Source organism: Mauremys mutica, chromosome 2, assembly GCF_020497125.1.
Source record: "Mauremys mutica isolate MM-2020 ecotype Southern chromosome 2, ASM2049712v1, whole genome shotgun sequence".
Lineage (NCBI taxonomy): Eukaryota > Metazoa > Chordata > Testudines > Geoemydidae > Mauremys > Mauremys mutica.
The window spans coordinates 54,152,066-54,172,857 of NC_059073.1; the positions used below are offsets into that span (position 1 = coordinate 54,152,066).

Sequence of the window (20,792 nt, forward strand, 5' to 3'; positions counted from 1 at the left end):
GTATACTGCCCAGGCAGGGACCCAATAGATACGATAGTCACCATTCCCCCGAGCACCCTAGGCTCCCTAGACTGGTGGCTAACTCCCTCCCTGGTGTGTACAGGGCTGCCGTTCCATCCGCCCCAGCCCTCAATGTCCCTGACGACAGACCCGTCATCTCTCAGCTGGGGTGCTCACCTCGGACACATTTGTACTCAAGGCCTCTGGTCACTTCAGGAGCTGACATTACACATAAATGTCCGAGAACTGAGAGCAGTCCACCTGGCTTGCCAGGCGTTCCAGCATCAGTTACAGGGCCATTGTGTCTCAGTGTTTACAGACAACACAACGGCCATGTACTACATAAACAAACAGGGAGGGACACGATCCTCCCCCCTTTGTCAGGAGGCCATCCAACTCTGGGACTTTTGCATAGTCCACTCGATAGACCTGGTAGCGTCCTTTCTCCAGGGGTTCGGAACACTCTGGCTGATCAACTCAGCAGGTCCTTCCTGTCTCACGAATGGTCGATCCGCCCAGACATTATTCATTCTGTTTTCCAGAACTGGGGATTTCCCTACTTAGACCTGTTCGCTTCCCGTGCATGCCAGATGTTCTGCTCCTTCCAAGGTCTCTCCCCGGGATCGATCTCGGACGCTTTCCTGATGCCGTGGAAGGGCCAGCTCCTTTATGCCTTCCCACCGTTCCCACTGGTTCATAGGGTCCTGCTAAAACTCCGCAGGGACAGAGTGCACCTCATCATGATCGCTCCAGCGTGGCCCAGGCAGCACTGGTTCACCACGTTGCTCGACCTGTCGATAGCCAACCCAATTACCCTGCCACTCCACCCAGACTTCATAACGCAGGACCACGGCAGACTTCACCACCCAGACCTGCAGGCCCTTCACCTCAAGGTGTGGCTGCTGCATGGCTAAACCAGTCAGAGTTGCGTTGCTCTGCATCCGTACGTCAAGTTCTCCTGGGTAGCAGAAAACCTTCCACCCGGTCAACGTATCTGGCCAAGTGGAAGCGTTTCTCCTGCTGGTGCGAAACGCATAATCTTACTCCCACTGAGGTCTCGATCCCCTCTATTTTGGACTACCTCTGGTCTCTCAAACAGCAGGGCCTAGCAGTATTATCACTGAGGGTACACCTGGCAGCCATCTCTACCTTCCACCCAGGGGAAGGTGGCCATTCCGTGTTTTCACACCCTATTGTTTCGAGGTTCCTCAAGGGCTTGGAGTGCTTGTACCCCCAAGTACGCTGCCCAGCCCCGACCTGGGACCTCAACCAGGTCTTAACCAGACTTATGTCTCCCCCATTTGAGCCGTTAGGTAGAGTAGCGAGCAGGTTGCTGTCTTGGAAGACAGCTTTCCTTGTAACCATTACATCGGCCAGACAAGTCTCCGAGCTTAGGGCTCTTACAGTAGACCCGCCATACACTGTGTTCCACAAGGACAAGGTGCAGTTGCGACCACACCCGGCATTCCTCCCTAAGGTGGTTTCAGCCTTTCATGTTAACCAGGACATCTTTCTCCCGGTCTTCTTCCCGAAGCCAAACTCAACACGACAGGAGCAGCAATTGCACTCCCTGGACGTCCGTAGAGCACTCGCTTTTTATATCGAGCGACAAAATCCTTTCGGAAAACACCCCAACTCTTTGTCGCAATAGCAGACCAAATGAAAGGCCTACCTGTTTCCTCTCAGAGGATCTCATCTTGGGTTACAGCGTGCATCCGCACTTGCTATGATTTGGCTCATATTTCTCCAAGCCACATCACCGCGCATTCTACCAGGGATCAGGCTTCATCTGCCGCCTTCCTGGCTCGTGTACCTATCCAGGAGATATGTCGCGCAACTACCTGGTCTTCGGTCCACACCTTTGCTTCACATTATGCTCTCGTTCAACAGTCCAGAGATGATGCAGCCTTTGGCTCAGCAGTTTTGCATTCTGCAACATCTCACTCCGACCCCACCGCCTAGGTAAGGCTTGGGAATCACCTAATTGGAATCGATATGAGCAAGCACTCGAAGAAGAAAAGACGGTTACCTTTGTAACTGTTGTTCTTCGAGATGTGTTGCTCATATCCATTCCAAATCCACCCTCCTTCCCCACTGTCGGAGTAACCGGCAAGAAGGAACTGAGGGGTGGTTGGGTCGGCTGGGGTATATATCCGGTGCCATAGCGGCGCCACTCCAGGGGGCGCCCAGCCGACCCACCAAGTGTTGCTAGGGTAAAAAATCTTCCGACGAACGTGCATACGGCGCGTGCACCTCTAATTGGAATGGATATGAGCAACACATCTCGAAGAACAACAGTTACAAAGGTGAGTAACCATCTTTTCTCCTCTTACACCAGCGGTTCTCAAACTATATAGGTCGGGACCCCAAAGTGGGTCGCAACCGCTTTTTAATGGGGTCGCCAGGGCTGGCATTAGACTTGCTGGGGGCTGAAGTCCGAACCTCACCACCCAGAGCTAAAACCAAAGCCTGAGCCCCATCGCCGGGGGCCAAAGCCAAGGGCTTCAGCCCTGGGTGGCGAGGCTCAGGTTACAGGCCCATGCCTGGGACTGAAGCCTTTGATTTTGGCCCCCTTGCCCAGAACAGTAGGCTTTGGCTTCAGCCCTCCCACCTGGGGCTGTGGGACTCTGGCGGGCTCAGGCTTTGGTCCCCCCTCCTGGGATCAAGTAGTAGCTTTCGGAGTCAGAAGGGGATCGTGGTACAATGAAGTTTGAAAACCCCAGTGTTATACAACATTGACTTACATTCATTCAGTTACTCCCAATTTACAATATGTAAACCATTGGAGAATCAGGTCTGTAGTATATTTTTAAAACTATCTGATTACAAATGAATGAACTGGGTAGCTGCAGAGTCTGTAAAATCTACATTTGCCACTGCATGTGTCCGTTGTTTATATTTCTAAAGGATTAATTATAAAACTAGAGGAAATGATCATTTTCCTAGGCGGCTTATTAGAAAGGTACTTATGTTTAAAGAATCTAGCAGAGGTGCTGATGTCCAATAGATACCCCTGGGGGAATTCTGCGCCACTGCGTGTGAACAGAATTCATGTCCCCCGCCGATTTCTTTGCTTCCCTATAGAAAAATGACTTTCTGACAGGGAAGCTGCAAGAGCAGTCACACACCACTCCTAGCACCGCAGGTACAACGTTTCGGCCCCCAGAGCAGCTCACAGAGAAGTAAATCACTGTGGGGCTGGGGACACCCCGGCCAGTAGTTCCTACCCTGCGCCAGGATCAGGTGCTAGTCCTAGCTGGGCTGCTGGCAGGAGAGGACGGGACTTCCTCTTCCCCTGCAAGGAGTGACTGGGGCTGTATCAGATCCACCCCCAGAAACCTCCCCCAGCTGCAGGAAACTCAGCATCCTCCACTGCTTCCTGCCCCCATCACTCCTCAGCTGTGGGGAGGAGGTGTCACTCTGTGGGGAGCTGCTCCCTTATCCCCCCGAACCCTGTGCATCTGGACCTCCCATACCCAGACACCCCTGCCAAGCCTCACCCGGTACATTCAGATCCCCCCTAGCCTGCCCTACCGAAACCCCACCCCACTGAAGCTCAACCCCAGCTCTGACCCCCCTGTCTCCAGACTCCCACCCCTGCACCCAGACCACCCCTCACTGAGCTCCCAGCACTCCCAGGGCTGGGGGCAGGGTTCTGCCTGTGCTGCAGCGGAGGGCAAAATTGCTTGTTTGTCCAGTGTGCCGACCGAACATCGGTCGGGACGCAGGACAAACAAATATCGGGACAGTCCTGATAAAATCGGGATGTCTGGTCAGCCTAATCCCATTGCCCCTGTACCTGGAACCGCCTCAAAGAGCCTCTGTGCATCCAGATCACCCCACTGAGCTGCTGGCACCCATATTGTCCCACACAGAATCCTCTCACCCCACACCCAGATCCCCCCACACTGAGCCCCTCCACCCTTGGATCCTGTCTGGTTGAGCCTGCCTGCCCCACTCCTGGCACAGAACCCCAGGGTGTTTCTGGGCAGGCCCGGGCCTTGTGCTGTATCAGGTGCAGTGCAGCCTCACCGCTGAGTCAGTGTCTTGGGGGCAGGGATGGGTCCTAGCTTTTTTGCCGCCCCAAGCATGGCAGGCAGGCTGCCTTTGGCAGCATGCCTGCTGGAGGTCCACCGGTCCCACAGCTTCGGCGTACCCACCGCCGAATTGCCGCTGAATCCGCGTGACTGGCAGACCTCCCACAGGCAAGCCACTGAAGGCTGCCTGACTGCCGCCCTTGCAGGGACCACCAGGGTGCCTGCCGCCCCAGGCTCACGCTTGGTGCGCTGGTGCCGCCGCTGCCTGGGGGTGGAGGACTGCAGGGTGATCTTCCACCTTTGTGCAGCCAGTGGCCTGTGCTCCCCACTGCCACGTTGGAGCCTCTGCATTTATTTATTGACAAATAAAACTTGTAGAATTTTGCAGAATTTTAAAATATTGGGCATATAATTTTTAGGGACAGAATGTCCCCAGGAGTAAATAGAACACTACAACTCCTGTACAACTGAAAGAAAAGAATTGGCCTAACATAACTGAATGATGTATTTTTAAGTCCTGATTCTAGCCTCAGATACATGCATGCAACTTCTGTTGATTTCACAAGGGAACATTTTGCCTTTATATTGAAAACATGCACTTAGTATGTATTGAAATTATTTGTTAATGGTGGAGTATTAGATTTCAAGATCAACTTTGACAAGGATTATAAAATACCACCACAAGTCCCTGAGAGTATATTTATGAAAGTAAATGGAATTTTTGCCTGAGTAAGGACTGTTGAATCAGGCCTTTTGCTTAATTATGGAGAAACTTTCCACAATACCATCCAAATAAAATAAAATAAGGGTTAAGAGAGGCAACTAGATAATACTAGGTGACAGGTACATAATTCAATGTGTATACAAAATTTAAATTCAAAATCATTAATTTTAAGATGCAGAAAATCTATTAGTGAATAAATATATTCTCATTTTAATTTTTATTAAAAAATGTTAAGCAGGATTCTGATCGGCTGGCAATCATTTTTATGTTGGATATCAAAGCATTTCATTTCAAATTACACAATCAAAATTTTCACAGTTTATCACATAATGCACACTAGTCATCCAGAGAGCCACAGCGGTTTTTGGGGTTTTTTCTTGGCAATGTATAATAGACATGGTGATAACAGATATGGCCTCCCTGTCCTCGCTTCACCAAGTGAATCTCAAAAGCCTCTTACTCTCAACCTTTGGTAAGTCTTGGAGATTTTCTGCAAAGGCTGTGGTCTCCTGCAGGGCTGATAAAAATGAAAGTGGTTGAATCAATTACACTGCACTCTGCCAATGAATATTTATTAAATTCCATCAAGGAACAACTAACAGTGAAAGCCATCATGCTGGCAGCAATTTGAACAAGAGTGCCTCGACAGAGCATGCCATGTGTAAAGTATTCTCAGAATTCGATTGCACAACAATACAGTTGATAGAGTAATTATTAAACTAGCTCCTTTTGTGGAGTAGCAGAAATTGGCGCCAGTAGTATTGGGAATCCAAGAATGCAATTAGTGACATTGTAAATCAGACACTAAAAGGGAAGGGATTAGACATGTAGGTATTTAGTTGACTTCAAGCAATAACATTGATCTTGCAGCTAGAGAGAGAGAGAGAGAGAGAGAGAGAGAGAGTTCCCAGCAGAATTTAAGAAACAACAAATAATTTTCTGGGAAATTATAAGATGCTAGTGATTTACAGTATCATTTAAAACAATCTCATGTGAAGATCTAGAATAACAGTGTTGATAGCACAATTATAGGCCATTTTTATCCCTCTTTCTTCTGACAATCTTACAAATGCTGCTCAGTCCAAAAAATAAATAAATAAACCACCAAATCAGCCACACAGCACCACTAAATGGACACATTTCTCTGTTTTATAATTCTTAATAGGCATTAAACATATTAGGTGAAGTGGACACTAATATTTTAAAGATGTATGTGGAGGCTGTTTTCTTCCTCTTTTTCCATCTGAGAGGACAAAAAGGTACTGCTATTGAAAAAGGGCACTCCAAGCAGTGTGAAAAATAGCCCATCATTCTTGGTCTTATTGTTAATAATTACTAGCGTTTAGCAGGTAGTGCAGTTCACATCCTCAGAGGACTTTGCACACATTGCGGCAGCCAGGCCCTAACTAATGAATACTAGAGAGTTCAGCCCAGCTCCTCAAAGCACCTGTCTGGATCTTTAGGCTCCTAAGTCCACCATTTAGGCACCACTGACATTCTCAAAGCTGCTGCTGAGGTGACCACGGGTCAGCATATGCAAAGTTGACTGAACCCTAATGCCGTCCCATAGTTAGTGTGCATCTCTGACCCTACCTCATGCTGAAGCTCCAGAGATGGGATTCTCAAATTAGTCATGGGGATCCCTGTCTCACAGGTCCTGTAGACAACCTCTGAGCACACCAAGACCTGATGCCTGTCAGATCCTGTTGGAGACAGGCCAGCAATAGGTGATGGGGTAGAACAGTCCCCACCCAGGAGATGCACTGGACCATAGGGAAATGTAGGATGAACATGAAGGAGTATCGCATATGAGTGAGAGAGAGGGGAAGATGGTTTCAGTTGCTAGGACATGGGTTGCTTAAGTGTCTGAGCTGGTTTAGGTGCCTAGCTCCAGGAGAGGATTCGTGGCTGAGGAACGCTCCTACGTCTGCCTCGTCAGCAAGGCACACCAGGTCAACCACTTCAGTGCCTAAGACGCTCTCTTCAGCATTTCACTCCTGGCTAGCTTAGGCAGCTCTGTGGCTTCTGAGTCATTTCTAGGTGTGACAGGAGCCCTGGGGTGCAGCCTGGGATCGTGGGACTGCTGTTCCCCCTTAACTCTCCAGCCTAGGCTGTCTCTCACCATACCTTGCTAGTGACAAGCAGCAAACCCCTCCAGCCGCTGTTATCACTCAGCACAACAGCATGTGGAGCCCCACCCCCAGCTAGATGCATGAATGCTCCCAGAGCCACTCATGAATCACACAGAGAAAGGCACTAGCCAAATCCCACCACAGTACCTCAGGAATATACCGAGCAGTGCAAATTTATTAATTGGTTCACCACTTCATCAATGGAAAGTGCTCAAGTTTACAAAGACTGGTGTATATCCAAACACCCGTACCAAGCACTTCAGGCAAACTCACTGGTAAAGATAAATTTATTGACTACAAACGACAGATTTTAAGTGATTGGCTTTTTGCCTGAGTTAGTTACCAAAAGAAAAGAAAATATAAGCACGCAGTCTGAACTCTCAACCCTATTAGACTGGGCAACAACTAGACTAAGCAGTTTTCTCACCCCACTGGATATTGCAGTTCACAGTACACAGGGTTGACCCTTGAAACCTGAGCCAGTCTTCAGTCTTCTCAGTGTCCTTGTTGCTTGCAGCTTAGATGAGGGAAGGAGAAAGGCAAAGCAGCGGGCCCCTATATTCTGTTTTATACCCTTAGTCCATCTGCTTGGAGAACACAAGTCCAGGCATGGCTGGTGGGCATTGCTGAGTCACCAGGCAAGGTTGAGCAATTCTCCTGGTATAGCCTTACGCAGGTGAGTCATTGACTTGTAACTCCCTTGCTGGACAATGGCTGTTGACGGTTGTTTGATACTCGCCTGGGCATTGCTTACTTTCCTTGCTGCTGTTCCTTGCAGCTAATATCTGGCCGATTTGCAGCTTATAGCATGTTTTACCAACAACCATACAACACAATCTCTCAACTTCATATGCACTGATAGTATACATATTTAGCTAGAACAGTGACTTTCAGCAGATCATAACCTTTCCCGATACCTTTCCTGGCATGCTTTATATGCAAGATCACAAATTATATATAAATGAGGAATATGGGGGTTACAGGTTACCCCCAAGGTATAGAATGTCACATGAGGTTGCCAGGCACCCCATACAATGCATGGAAGAGTTAGGCACCTAACTCAGGGCTGAGAATTCCATTGGGCAGCAGGCTTCTTCAGGGTTAGATACTCCCATGCTTAGCAGTGCAACAACTATGTATGTTTAGGATCTGGGCCTTCGTCCCTACTTACCATCACAACACCCTGCATTCTCCCTAATCCTCTTCTTAAAAGTAGGGTTCCCCCTAGGGTGCCACTTGGAACTGGGGTACCAGTGAGCCCACCTAACCCACCAGCCTGGGCTCCCTTTCACCCTGTAGTGCTGTGATAAGTTGCCAAGCTCTCAAAGCTTACTCTGTCACCAGCCTACACACAGATAGGGACACACCCCGCTGCAGCCTCACACGCACACATGCTGAGATCAGCTCTGCATGGGAAGGCTCAGCTAAGGCACCTCCCAGTTGTGAAGGCATGCACCCTGCTCCAGAGTGTAAACCAAAAATTATACCAGCTTGTGCTGCACAGAGAGCTGTACAGCGTACGCTCATAAAATTAGCTCCCTCCCTCAATGTGGAGAGAGAGATGCAACAGCTTTCTGCTCCAACTTGTAACTTCCACACACTGGTTTTAGACAAAACAAAAACAAGTTTATTAACTACAAAAGATAGATTTTAAGTGATAGCCAACAGATCAAAGCAGATTACCTTAATAAACAAAACTGCAAACTGAGCTTAAATACACTAGATAGGTAGGATATGAACTAGCAAATTCTCACCCTGAGTGATAAACAGGCTGGCAGATTCTTAAGGTACAAGTTGCCTTGGCTTTCCCAGGTTTTCATACATAGGCTAAAAACCCCTCTAGCCTGGGACCATCACTTCCCCCAGTTTAGTCCTTGCCTCAGATGTTTCCAGATGTGTTGTTGTAGAGTGAGGTCCCATCATGATGTCATTGTCCCCTTTTTATATCATCTTCCTCCTTGCTGGAAAGCTCTTTTGCTGTGAGCTGGGTCAAAGAGTTCCCATTGTGTAGTGCTATCTCTGAGAAGTTTCTGGGGTAATCCTTGTGCTTGTGTGTGCATTTCCTCAATAAGCCTTTAACATTGTTTGGCCTTTTTACTGTTGTCCTGAAAGGCTGCTTGTGGGTATTTTCAACCTCACAACATGCTTCGGTAACACATACATAGCCAAACTTCATAACTTTACATACGATGATAGCACATACAATCCAATGAGATATTACTGTCTAGAAGATCAAGACTTTTAGAATGCTACCTCACAAGGCATACTTTGTACAAAACGTATCCTAATTACATGACAGTGGTGAATATTGGGGTCCCAGGATGTCACAGGGATATCGAACAGAGAACTGATTAATGTGAGTGATGAGTCCCTCCTGTGTCAATTCTACATACTCTGTGGCCTTAATCCTTGAGCTTGGTCTGAGCAGAGTCTATACATTGGCACGAGTAAAGTTAACTGCTACGTATGATTCTCCCTGTGAAACAGAAATAAATAAAAGTCTCACACCAATGGTGTACCTGTTCCCATACTCAAAAGAGGCATATGCATAATAAAAAGAGGCACGGTAAGGAGATCAACTGTCATGCAGATAATCCAGTGGGCAGGGATGACATTGGAGTTTGCAGATTGGTACCAGAGGGCCTAATTTGATGGCCATGCAGCAGCAGCAGGAGTTTTATTAATGCAGGATTGGGATCCCCATGCACTCAAGTGTGCTGTCAAGCTGTTTAAAGTAGCTCATGAGTGTGAGTGCAAGCCTCAGGGCAGACTGTTACAAACCAGGGCACAAACCCCTAAATGGGCTGTGTTCTACAATTAGTAGGGCTGTCAAGCAATTTAAAAAAATTGATTAATCATGCTGTTAAACAATAATAGACTAGAAGTGGGCAGCATTATGTCCTGCAAATGTAAACAAACTTGTTTGTCTGAGCGATTGGCTGAACAAGAAGTAGGACTGAGTGGACTTGTAGGCTCTACAGTTTTACCTTGTTTTATTTTTTAATGCAGTTATTTTTTGTACATAATTCTACATTTGTAAGTTGCACTTTCACAACAAAGAGATTGCACCACAGTACTTGTATGAGGTGAATTGAAAAATACTATTTCTTTTATCATTTTTACAGTGCAAATATTTGTAATAAAAATAATATAAAATGAACACTGTGCACTTTGTATTATATGTTGTAATTGAAATCAATATATTTGAAAATGTAGAAAAATCCAAAAATATTTTGTAAATTTAAATTGAGTCTATTGTTTAACAGTACGATTAAAACTGTGATTAATCGCGATCAATTTTTTTGAGTTAATTGCATGGTTAATGGCGATTAATCAACAGCCCTAATAATTAGATTTCATCAACCAAGGAACAAGTGTGAATTCCTAAAGCATGATAACAGCCTTACCATGGAGTCACAGACAGTCCCTTGGGCACTCCTGTCTATCTTGTCACTTAGCCAAGCCTGCCTTACACCAAAGCCTTACACCAAAAAGCACAACAATATTCAGGTTACTCCCAGTCCCAAAGGATGAGTCACCCTAGGTCAGTTGTACCTCAGATCTCAAACCAAAGACCATGCTCACAGCCAACCCTATAATATCAACTAAGAAAAATAAATGAGTTACTTACAAGGTTAAAGCCGGTAAACATACACACAAATGAGATAGTTTCCAAAAGGTAATAGTAGCTAAGACTGCTATAATATGCAAGTTCTAGGGTTTCTTTAGGGCTAACCTAAGCCAAGCAGCTTGGGAGTCCCTGGCTAATATATTGCCCTTTGAATTCCAAAAGCAGCACAGTGACCACAATTCTTCCTTGATAGGGATTTTATGCCCTTCCCCCAGCGTTCTAGCTGTGATAGGATGAGGGCTTGTGCACACACCTTCTTCATGGGTGTGGGGGAAGCAATTAACAAAGGCTTTGGCAACACTTGCATTTCAAAGCGCTGCCACGGCAGCGCTTTGAAGCGCTAAGTGTAGAAAACTCTCCCAGCGCTGTCCGTACTCCACCTCCCTGTGGGGAATAACGGAGCGCGGCTCCCAGCGCTGGGGCTTTGACTACACTGGCGCTTTGTAGCGCCGCAATTTGCAGCGCTGCAGAGGGTGTGTTTTCACACCCTGCTGCAGCGCTGCAAATTTGTAAGTGTAGCCAAGCCCAAAGTTTGTGGCCACCGATGTTCCACAATGGCTTGTCTGGTGTCTAAAGGCCTTCTTTTGTTGGGGAGAAGATGACACCTCTTGTGATAAATGAGCATTTCACACTTGGTAATGCTTCTCTACTGACTGTGGGGTTTCACAGTTTTAGCAAACACTTTTATAGTTACAGAGCAAACACTTAAACTTTACCTTATAACTTGAGATACAAATATTATAAGTGAGATTAATACTTGCAGCATCCCACAAGCATTTCATAAAATCTAAACACATTATTATAATGCTAAAATCTATTTTAACAATACTAACACACCGGTGAGCCAGACTGGTTTCCAGCTACACGTTTGTCAGCATTCAGTGAGACCTGGGGCGTTGGCAGAAGCTGGCCATCTGGTCTGCCAGCATCACATGTCCATCTCTGCTGTGTGCCAAGAAGATAAATCATGGCAGCCATTAAAAGACTCAGAAGGGTGAAACCAGAGAAGATCTGTGAGTATGGGATTTCAGAGTTAGATTCAGCTCCTGATTCTATTGGGAATTGTACTTAGAGACCTTCACTCTGATTTTCTGAAGTCCCCGGCTCTGAATACTCATGGGAGGGGGCAGGGGGGTATCCCCCACAGGAAAGGAACCAGTTCTGATGCCTCCCTCCTTACAGCTGCCAGCATAGGGGGCATTTTGGGGAAGTGGCTGGAACACACAGTGCTCTGGTAATCCCCAACTAGAGGATCATAGACAGCTGGTGGTGTTTAGTGCCACTGCCAACCTTCATCGAGGCTGGGACAGAGAAGCCGGGGGCTATAATCATCTCCCTGACAGCTGCATCATTGCTGCACCCAGCATAAGCTGGGCACAGCAGAATATCTGGCCTTCAGTGTATGCTACAATTCAATAGAAGCATACTAGAACATTTCAGCATGGTGCCAACAATCTCCCAAACCACTGCACAAAAATAGACTAGACTTCAGATGAGGGCTTGTCCACACAAGTTAAAGAGTGTTTTTATAACCAAAACGAAAACAAACAATCTCCTCTGATCCATTTATAACACCGCACTTGGGGGAAGCAGTTGTTCAGCAAGATTCATCACCCCCCCCTCAACCATTTGTCAACTGAGATTTTGTGTCTACACCTTCCAGTATGCCTGTGAGTGTGTATCAGATCATTCTGGTAAAGTCTGAGCCACTACCCTTAGTACCTTAGCAGGACATGAGCAATGCACTCTGGGATGTCCTGTCACACAGCAAGCTGGGAGGAAGATGGACTGACTAAGCTAGGTGTTCAAGCACAGTTAAGGGATCCCATCCACATGGCAGAACAACAGTTTAACAAATGGGTTACAGAATGGCAGCCATGTGCCAGTTTAGGACTCCAGAAAGGACAAACATGGTTAGCAGGCACAGTTTCCAATCAAGTATTTACCATACTGCACGTGGTCACATGCCATGTTTAGAATCAGCCACACCACTAACTGGTTAGAGCCATTCCTGATTTACACCAGTGTAACTGAGATCAGAATCTTGCCAGAAGGAATTAGATTAAACGATTAGTTGCTATATTACTGTAAACCAGAGTTTTCCTTCACAAGACTGTTCTCTACTGTGCCTGCAGTTAGATAAGAGCTTTCTGCTCAACAAATAAGAGGGAATGCAGAAGCTGTGTCAATTATATGCCAGTAGCATTACAAAAATTCTCTCTGTGTTTATAGCAATGGCATTGCTAGAAAGCACTTAGCCAGGCTGAAACAAAGAATATGCAGTTTCCTTGTCCTAATTCTTCAAAATGGATGGTATGAGCATTTTAAAAGACAGTGGTGAAAAATGATAATTTACAAAGGACTGTTACTTGAACGATCTTCAACAATTTGTTGGAATCTAAATTCAAGGGCACAGCAATCTCCATATTCAGAAACATCTTAAGGAAAACGCATTTCTTTGTGTACATCAAAATGAGCATTCAGAGCTATCACAGACATTTATCAGAGGGGTAGCCGTGTTAGTCTGGATCTGTAAAAGCAGCAAAGAATCCTGTGGCACCTTATAGACTAACAGACGTTTTGGAGCATGAGCTTTCGTGGGTGAATACCCACTTCGTCGGATGCATGACGACAGACATTTAACTCCTAGGTTCTTGTAGATGGTTTTTATGTTGATCTCCTCCACACCGGAGCAGAATCACCTCCTGAGAAATCAGAGTTCACAGGAAAGGTTTAGGGCCCTTGTAGTAAGTTTGCTCAAAAGGGGGGGTGTGGGCAAAAGCCATCTACCGCCCTCCTCTGCCAGGGGCACAGAGCCACCCAAACAGGGGAAAAGACTCTGAAGGAGGTTTCAAGGGCATGGGAAATACGGTGATTCAGTACATCTCCTTGACAGCCTCTGCCAGCAGGGATCCTAGGGAGCCATAAACTAGAACCAACATTCCTGGTAGAGCCGCCAGGGGAGAGCTCCGGTCATACTTACAGTGCTCCCTCCAGGGGGAATCCCCCTTTTATGTAGCTGCCAGGGATGCAGGTGTGTAAACCACACTCTACAGTAATAAGTGAAACCCCTTGATTGCAGTGTGGGTTATTCATTTTTAATCTTAGCCAGGCTACATACATCCTCACCCCTTTTTCCCTGATCAAATGACAAGTCAAGTCATTAACTATTCATCATGACCATTCACTATCTTAGGCTCTAACAAGAAAAACTCAATCATCCATTTTATTTATTTCCCAAAATACACAGTCATGTTGCTCTGTGTTCTAGTTTGTTCTATTCATGCAGCTGGAGGGTCACAGGAAGAGGGGAGGAAATTCATCACATGCATATAAAGCTAAGAGGACACTTTTCAGAACAGATCCCCTAACTTTTGGAGGGTCAGATGTCACATACTCACCTTACTTGACTACCTTTCTCACCACACACCAGGAACTGGGATTTCCTAGGAATCAGCCAGTAGTGGACATGCCAGCTGTGGTGCCAAATAATATGTTTATATTATATGTACATACATGTGTGCTTTATTAACTGCATTTTTGTGTGTTTTGCCAGGTCTCACCAACTCATAATCGTCCTGCAGGGACTGGAGAGCTGAAACAACAGACCCACACAGTTCTCTCATCACCGCCCAGAGTGTCATTTGGCTTAAGGTATGAGACCATTAACTCCTCTTGACAGAGCAGTAGGTTCAATATTTGGAGTGAGCCTGTAGGCAGCAGGAGTACAGAAGAGTCAAATGCCCAGAATCAGAACTGGCACTGCCTGTCTGTGTGGTGCATTTCCTTTCAATAGAACACAACAGCAATAGACACACAGTTTTCTCTCTTTCATTAGTACAGAAAGTAAAGGTTTTGGAGGAACTGAATCACTGAGAGTTTCAAAAGACATGCTATTAGGCAATACTCCAGATGAATCTGAGCCATGAAGTTCCAAGTCAGACCTGAATTTCACTAAAATTCAAGGGTGTTTGGATCCAGTATTCTAGTTTGGAACATCTCTAAACTTCACTACACTGCCTTGCATATTCCCTTGGATCCCGGGATATCTTCATGCTCATCAGCATTCATGCAGTATTTTTACTTATATTTTCCGTGGTTACACAAATTATCTTACAACAGATCATTTAGGTCAAGATATTTTTGGTTTCACTAAGAAACCAGGCACTTTGCTCTTGGCTGTGGACATGATCCGCCTCCTCTGAAGTCAACGGATGTTGAATCAGGCACCGCATAAATTCATGAGACTGTTTTTGCTTTTATGTTCAAAATCCCATATTGGATCTAAATTTCAAACATTATAAGAGATGCATGTTAAACCTTAATAACTCTGAAGAAACAAAGTGACATGAAAGGAGATACCATGCTTATTGTTTTTTCAGGTCTTCCAAATCAACTCTGTTCTGTGTACCAGACAAACATTTTTCTAATTACATAGGCTACAAACTCAACCTAGGGCTCTTCCTGGTTTAGATACTATTCCCAGTAGTGAATTTTCAGTGATCAAAATGTTGCTGCCACTCGTATTGCTGATGTAGGGGGCAAAGCAGAATCCAGGTAACTCTCCCCTAGGTGTTCTGCAGTGTTTACAGTATTGAACTTCATTTTGTCTGTAACATAAGCAGATATGATTCAAAGATACGCAGGGACAAATCTGGCACTTGTGTAATGGTGCAGTTATTTTAGAGTTGCACCTGCTTACACTAGGGCTAAATTTGGTCCACAAGATGCAAATATGTTGAATAGGAAGGTGCCATTTTAACTGTTACTTTAAGCTTACCCTGACACTTATTCCACATTGTAACTTGTGCTTTAGGGTTTGCAGTCACATATCTCAAACAAAGAATCCTTGTAAAGTGCTAGCTTTGGAATATCAAGTGACTTACAGAGAGCTACCCTTAAAACAAAACCAACATTCACTATCTTCTATCACACAGAATACTGTACCAGTTGGTTTATAGTGAGAGTCAAAGTAAATCCAGGACTAGGTACGAACATGTAGATTGTCTTCTGAATTTAGTGGCTTTTCCCCTAAATGTAATACCTACCATATGGGACAACTATCACATAATTCCAAGGCTTGCCTACAGCTGTGCAAAATTTTTATACTGCAAACCTAAACCAAGCAAACCTCTTGCCTGCTGTACTCCAGACAGCACTGCAGTAATAGTTGTGATTTTCTATTACTGCATGGCATTCTGTGGTATATCTGACTCCAGGGCTATATATATATATATATATATATTATAGGGACTAGTCCTGGATTGACAGAGATGGACAACAGAATCTAATAAGACTCTCTAGTTGCTAATTTCTAGGATTCTCTTAAGATACATCAGTGGAACCAGAGGAGCATTTTCTAATCTAGTTTATTATGACTGGGAAGGGAGAAGAGGGCAGATTGCCCTCTTACAAAGGATTGGGTGGGCTAGAGCCCTTGAAGCAACATAGAGGAGCGAGCCCACCAGCTACTCTCTAAAGACTACTGCACAGGGGGGTGGTCAGAGTGGATCACTCAATAGCGGGTTTCACCCCACTCCTAGTCTTACTATTTTCAAATTACCAGGATTCTGCTGATGTAGTGAGACCCACTGAAAATATGAGGCTCTTTCAATGTCATGCTGCATTTAGATTGTTTTGTCTCTTTCAAAACGTTTGTGGTGATGAGGCATAGCTAAAAACCTAGTTAACGAGGTGTCCCATTTTCTTGGACAGGAAACCTAGAGGGGAGGGGAAAAAATGCCGAAAAGTGTATGGGATGGAGAACCGAGATATGTGGTGTACTGCCTGCCGTTGGAAGAAAGCCTGCCAAAGGTTCGTCGACTAAAGACTGGAAGCATGGAGGACCCAAGGGATGTGAAGTACAATAGCAAGATCCTGTTGCTGCAGCTGCCCCTGCCTATCCTCCAGTGCTGCCTTTTAAACAGACTTGTATTTCAAAACAAAGCACTTGTAGCCAAGGAGAAGCACTTAGCAAAACCAGTGTGGAGCAATGGAGCAATAGAGCAAAAAGTCTTATCCAGTATTGAACCCAGAGCAGCTATTAATGTTTTTCTTAAAACAAAAAATAACTTGTTGCTAACTCTGAACTACTTGCTCCCCATGACTGTTTTTAACAGTGTCAATGTCTATGCTGTGAATGTCTGTATCAGTTAAACCAAGCACCGCGTCTTGCCCTGAAATGAAGATTTCTTTTCAAAAGCCTAATTAACACTTTAAGACATATAAGCTACAGTTCACTCAACAGCAGCCATACCAAGAGTGGAACCTGTTAAATAATTCTGCTGATGTGAATGATCTTGGTTGGATTCCTCATTTTCGGGTGTTTTTTTGAGGAATTCAAATCTTAATATGTCAGAAGGACTCCTGGATGATTTTTTAAAAGCAGTCACAAACCAGAACAAGAGTCGAGCTAAGTTTTAAATTAGATTGTAATACTTCAGAGACGGAAAAATGATGGGAAATCACCAGCAGATCTCAGCCACAAGTAAGTCCAAGATTTGAGGGAAGGCGTTTCAACGATCATTGAAACATACAGGAATATAATTTGGATTCCAGTATCTTTTCTTATCACTGGTCCCTTTTCCTAGCGATGACCATCTTATGCTGCTGAAGCCCTATTAAGAACTGGATTATATGTAATATCTATTCAGGGATGTGAGCCAACCCAGCAGTTCAACTCTTGCTTCCTTTTCTCCTGTGTATAAGATGGTTACTAAATTAATGGTTCATTCATTCTTTCCATTAGCAATGCCAAATTTTATTTGTGCAAAAAATGTATAGAAAACAAAAACACCCAAGAAGTGCTCCCACTGCATTATCCCAGCAAGTGGAATATGACAGCAGTGGAGCAACATATGTATATGTTAAGTAAAGTCTTTTTTTATTTAAAAAAAGTCACGGAGGTCAGAAATAGCCAATTTTCATGCAGAGGGCACTTTGATGGATGTGTGCGCTTTGGTGTATTTAGTGCTTCAGGTTGTTAGAGGGTGTAAATCCAGAATGCTAGATAGATGAGGTTACTTATACATCAGTAGTTATTTTAGTGAGAAAATAAAGTAAAGCGGAAATGCCATATGAATGTGCATCACCAACTCCTGCCTGTTTAAAAACAAAATAAACCATAGGTATAGGCACCTATCATATTAATAGGGTTACACAGGCCCACTACCAGCGGGGCTTGTTTTTCATGGAGTCTGATAAACTGGATCACATAGCTTTCATGACAGCATTACTTAACTTGCATTGCTTCCTATGCCCATTTTAAGAACAAAAGCGCACACTTTTGAACATAGCATAGAGTGTAGTGTTAAAGAAAAGGCAATACATGTTTGAATGGAAAGAACATAAGAATAGTAAGAGACTGATTTTTTTAAACAAATTATTTAATTTGTTTAAAAAAATTGCATGATTTGTAAACACAGTTGCAGAAATAATGCTGAAATTAAGCATCTGTTGCATGCTTAATTTCAGCATTATTTCTGCAACTGTGTTTACAAATCATGCAATTTTCATACACAAGTGGCTAGTGAGGGTCACTTGCATGCATACAGTTACCTGATTTTTATGCACAACTGTGCACCTAACTTGTTTAGAAAAATCAGACCCTAAAATCCAGCCAGAATAATTTATTTCATGTTTTGTTTTAACAACACAACGGAAGGTAAAGATTGGCAGATATACGCGCCATCTGCACCCTATTGTTTGCACTTCCTTATCTTTTGGTGAAGCCATAGGTCATGGCTTTTCCTTCTGTGATTTTTTTCAAAGATTTCTTTAGAGAAATACCTCTTAGCAATTTGTAACTGTTTCTAGTTACTTCCTTTTAAATGCTGACATTGTTGTCAGTGCCTTTACTATGGTGGGACACAGAATGTGGCTCTTGCTCCACTGATATCCCTCCTTATTTCTTAAAGCCTCTCAAGATGATTATAAAAACAACAATTATGACCCTGTTGGCCTCATATTCGTTACTTATCCCCATCATTGTTCCCTTCTCTTTGTATTCCCCTTCTCCCTTATTTGCTCTGATCTCTTGAATTTTAAAGAGGATTTTTAAATATATTATTGTAATTGGTTTCTAAAATGTTGTACAGCATCATGAGCACCTTGGCAGGGGGCACTTTATAACTGAACATATTAATTAAATCATAAAATTTCCACAACATGAGGCAAATTCTGGTTGGCCCTAGGAACCAGGCACAGCACTCGTCCCAGCTGTAATACTGGAGGAAAATGAGTTAGAGAGAAGGCACAGACCTTATTAATTGCATGTATACTCAGCTCACTCTGCTCTGGCTTGTGGAAAGATCTACTAGGCATGCTCAGAGGCTTCACATAAACGTTAGCAAAGCCATTCCCATAACGTAATTCACATAGCCACTCCCACACTGCTAATTTTATATCTATTCTTAGAAAGATAGGCACATAAATAGACCACCAAAGCTGTGTTATTGTCCACCTCTCAAAATTACACACACTTTCATTCTGTTCTTGATAAGAGTAAGATTATTTACAACAAGCTGCATGAATGGGCCCCTGCCTGGCTGAAGTGCTTGGCTCATATGTCTGTATGGACTACTTCCCTACACTGTTTAACCACATCAAGTCACACTTCTCTGGAGGGTCTGTCAGGTGACCCTTGATTTTTCAGAGGAGTCAGAATCTGGTGATCGGTTTCCATCATGCATTCTCACAGTTGGCCATGGGTTCTTTGGTATGTGTGTACATCCACCACTAGCAGCCGGAACGTGACCCTTAAAAATATAAATATTGAAGGACATATAAAATTCTTTTAACCACTTAGTAGAAATTATGCTGGTGACAGAAGTTGGTACCACATGATCTTATCAAACCTTTATATTGACAGATATACCACTGGGTCCTAATTTTTGCTGAAGTGACTTTCCTGCTACAGCAAAACAAATGTCTTTTTGGGAAAAAGCCTGAAGAAAGGAAATTTCAAGCAAAAGGGGAACATTTTAAACAAGCATTTTAAACATGATTAGCTTGTTTCTCTAGTCCTGCATAAAATGCCAAATATGGGAAATATATAAAAATTGGATAATCTTATTCACATAGCTGTTTCCATCCAGGTCAATTGATCTGATTCTGCACTGCCTTGCACCTTGTGTAGTCCTTTACAGGTGTGCAAAGTAAGCAAAAACTTCCATTCTGATTTGCATATTGGCACCTGCTTTTCATAGGTGTCAACTGCCATTCAAGTTGGTGCAAACATGCCCACTGGGTCTATCTGTGTGAATAAGGTGAGCAGGCTTCATACCTGGTCAGAGTCTAGAGCGGGACATTTTATGGAATTCAATCACCTAATTGGGATATCTGAATACTGATTGTTTAGTGATCAATCAGTTCCCTGCTCCCCTCCAGCTATTTCGTTAGCAATAAGCAATGATACAGCAAGAAGGCAGAGATCTTTATGGAACATGTATATAGGCCAATGTTACATGCTGAGACCTCTGTGTTTTTCCAGTATTAGCCTGGCTACCAGCTTGCATACGTGAGCTCCATGTGTCACTCCAAACTGGGTCTCCTCCTGAAACCTGAGCCTGTTTCTTTCTCCAGTCCCACGCACTTATATTACACCCTCAAGTTTTCCCTGAGAGTGACACCCTACATAGCAGCATGATGTCATTCTAACCATATCTCCGTTGCTATGGTCTGGTCAGGGACTATCTAGAGAGACCTTGCCTGGAGTTCTGGTGAATTAAATGTACAGATGTAACCTAGAGGGCTTCCCTGCAGGTCTATTACTCTCCCACAGGTACATTAAGAGAGCTGCTCAAGAGCCTGGGAGAGGGATGTGAAATTAGGAGTCTCCTGGCCAGTTGGGAAGGCTGAACAGGTTATGAGGGTTTGTCCCCACTCTTGATTGGGCCAAACTCCCCAGCAGTCATCACTACAATCAAATTTTACTGCTCTTCACTATAACAGTGGCGGTTGGAAAGAGGTTACTAAAATGACATCTTGTTTTCTGTTTATACTTCACTGAACTTACCTAGAGGTAGCACTGCTGGAACTGAACTCTGAAGAGACTAATGGAGCTAATCCTAGACTACTGGGACTTATCTTGTACATAGTTACTGCCTTTTCTAAAAGCAGTTATAAATCATTATTGTAGTGGAGATTTTGTTGTTGTGGGATTCCAGAAGGATTTTATACCACCTTTAGCAAAATAACGGAAAACTAGTCACGTTGAGAGTTTAGGTACGGAAAATGGATGCTAAATTAAGCAACTTGTGGTGGCAGGA

At 44.3% G+C, this 20,792-nt stretch overlaps 1 protein-coding gene and 1 long non-coding RNA gene across 2 annotated transcripts in view; one reads left to right on the forward strand and one right to left on the reverse strand.

Moving 5' to 3' along the window:
* The window catches only part of ZNF704 (zinc finger protein 704), a 163,694-nt gene that overhangs the window by 141,893 nt on the left and 1,009 nt on the right, over nucleotides 1-20,792 (forward strand). The window contains exons 8-9 of the mRNA XM_045004454.1: nucleotides 14,081-14,178; nucleotides 16,240-17,011. Coding sequence (XP_044860389.1) covers nucleotides 14,081-14,178; nucleotides 16,240-16,351 — 210 coding nt within the window. The 3' untranslated portion in view covers nucleotides 16,352-17,011. The remainder of the gene's footprint in view (nucleotides 1-14,080; nucleotides 14,179-16,239; nucleotides 17,012-20,792) is intronic.
* Nucleotides 5,036-20,792, reverse strand: part of LOC123363472 — a 59,272-nt gene continuing 43,515 nt past the window's right edge. The window contains exon 3 of the long non-coding RNA XR_006576768.1: nucleotides 5,036-5,278. This is a non-coding gene — a long non-coding RNA (uncharacterized LOC123363472). The remainder of the gene's footprint in view (nucleotides 5,279-20,792) is intronic.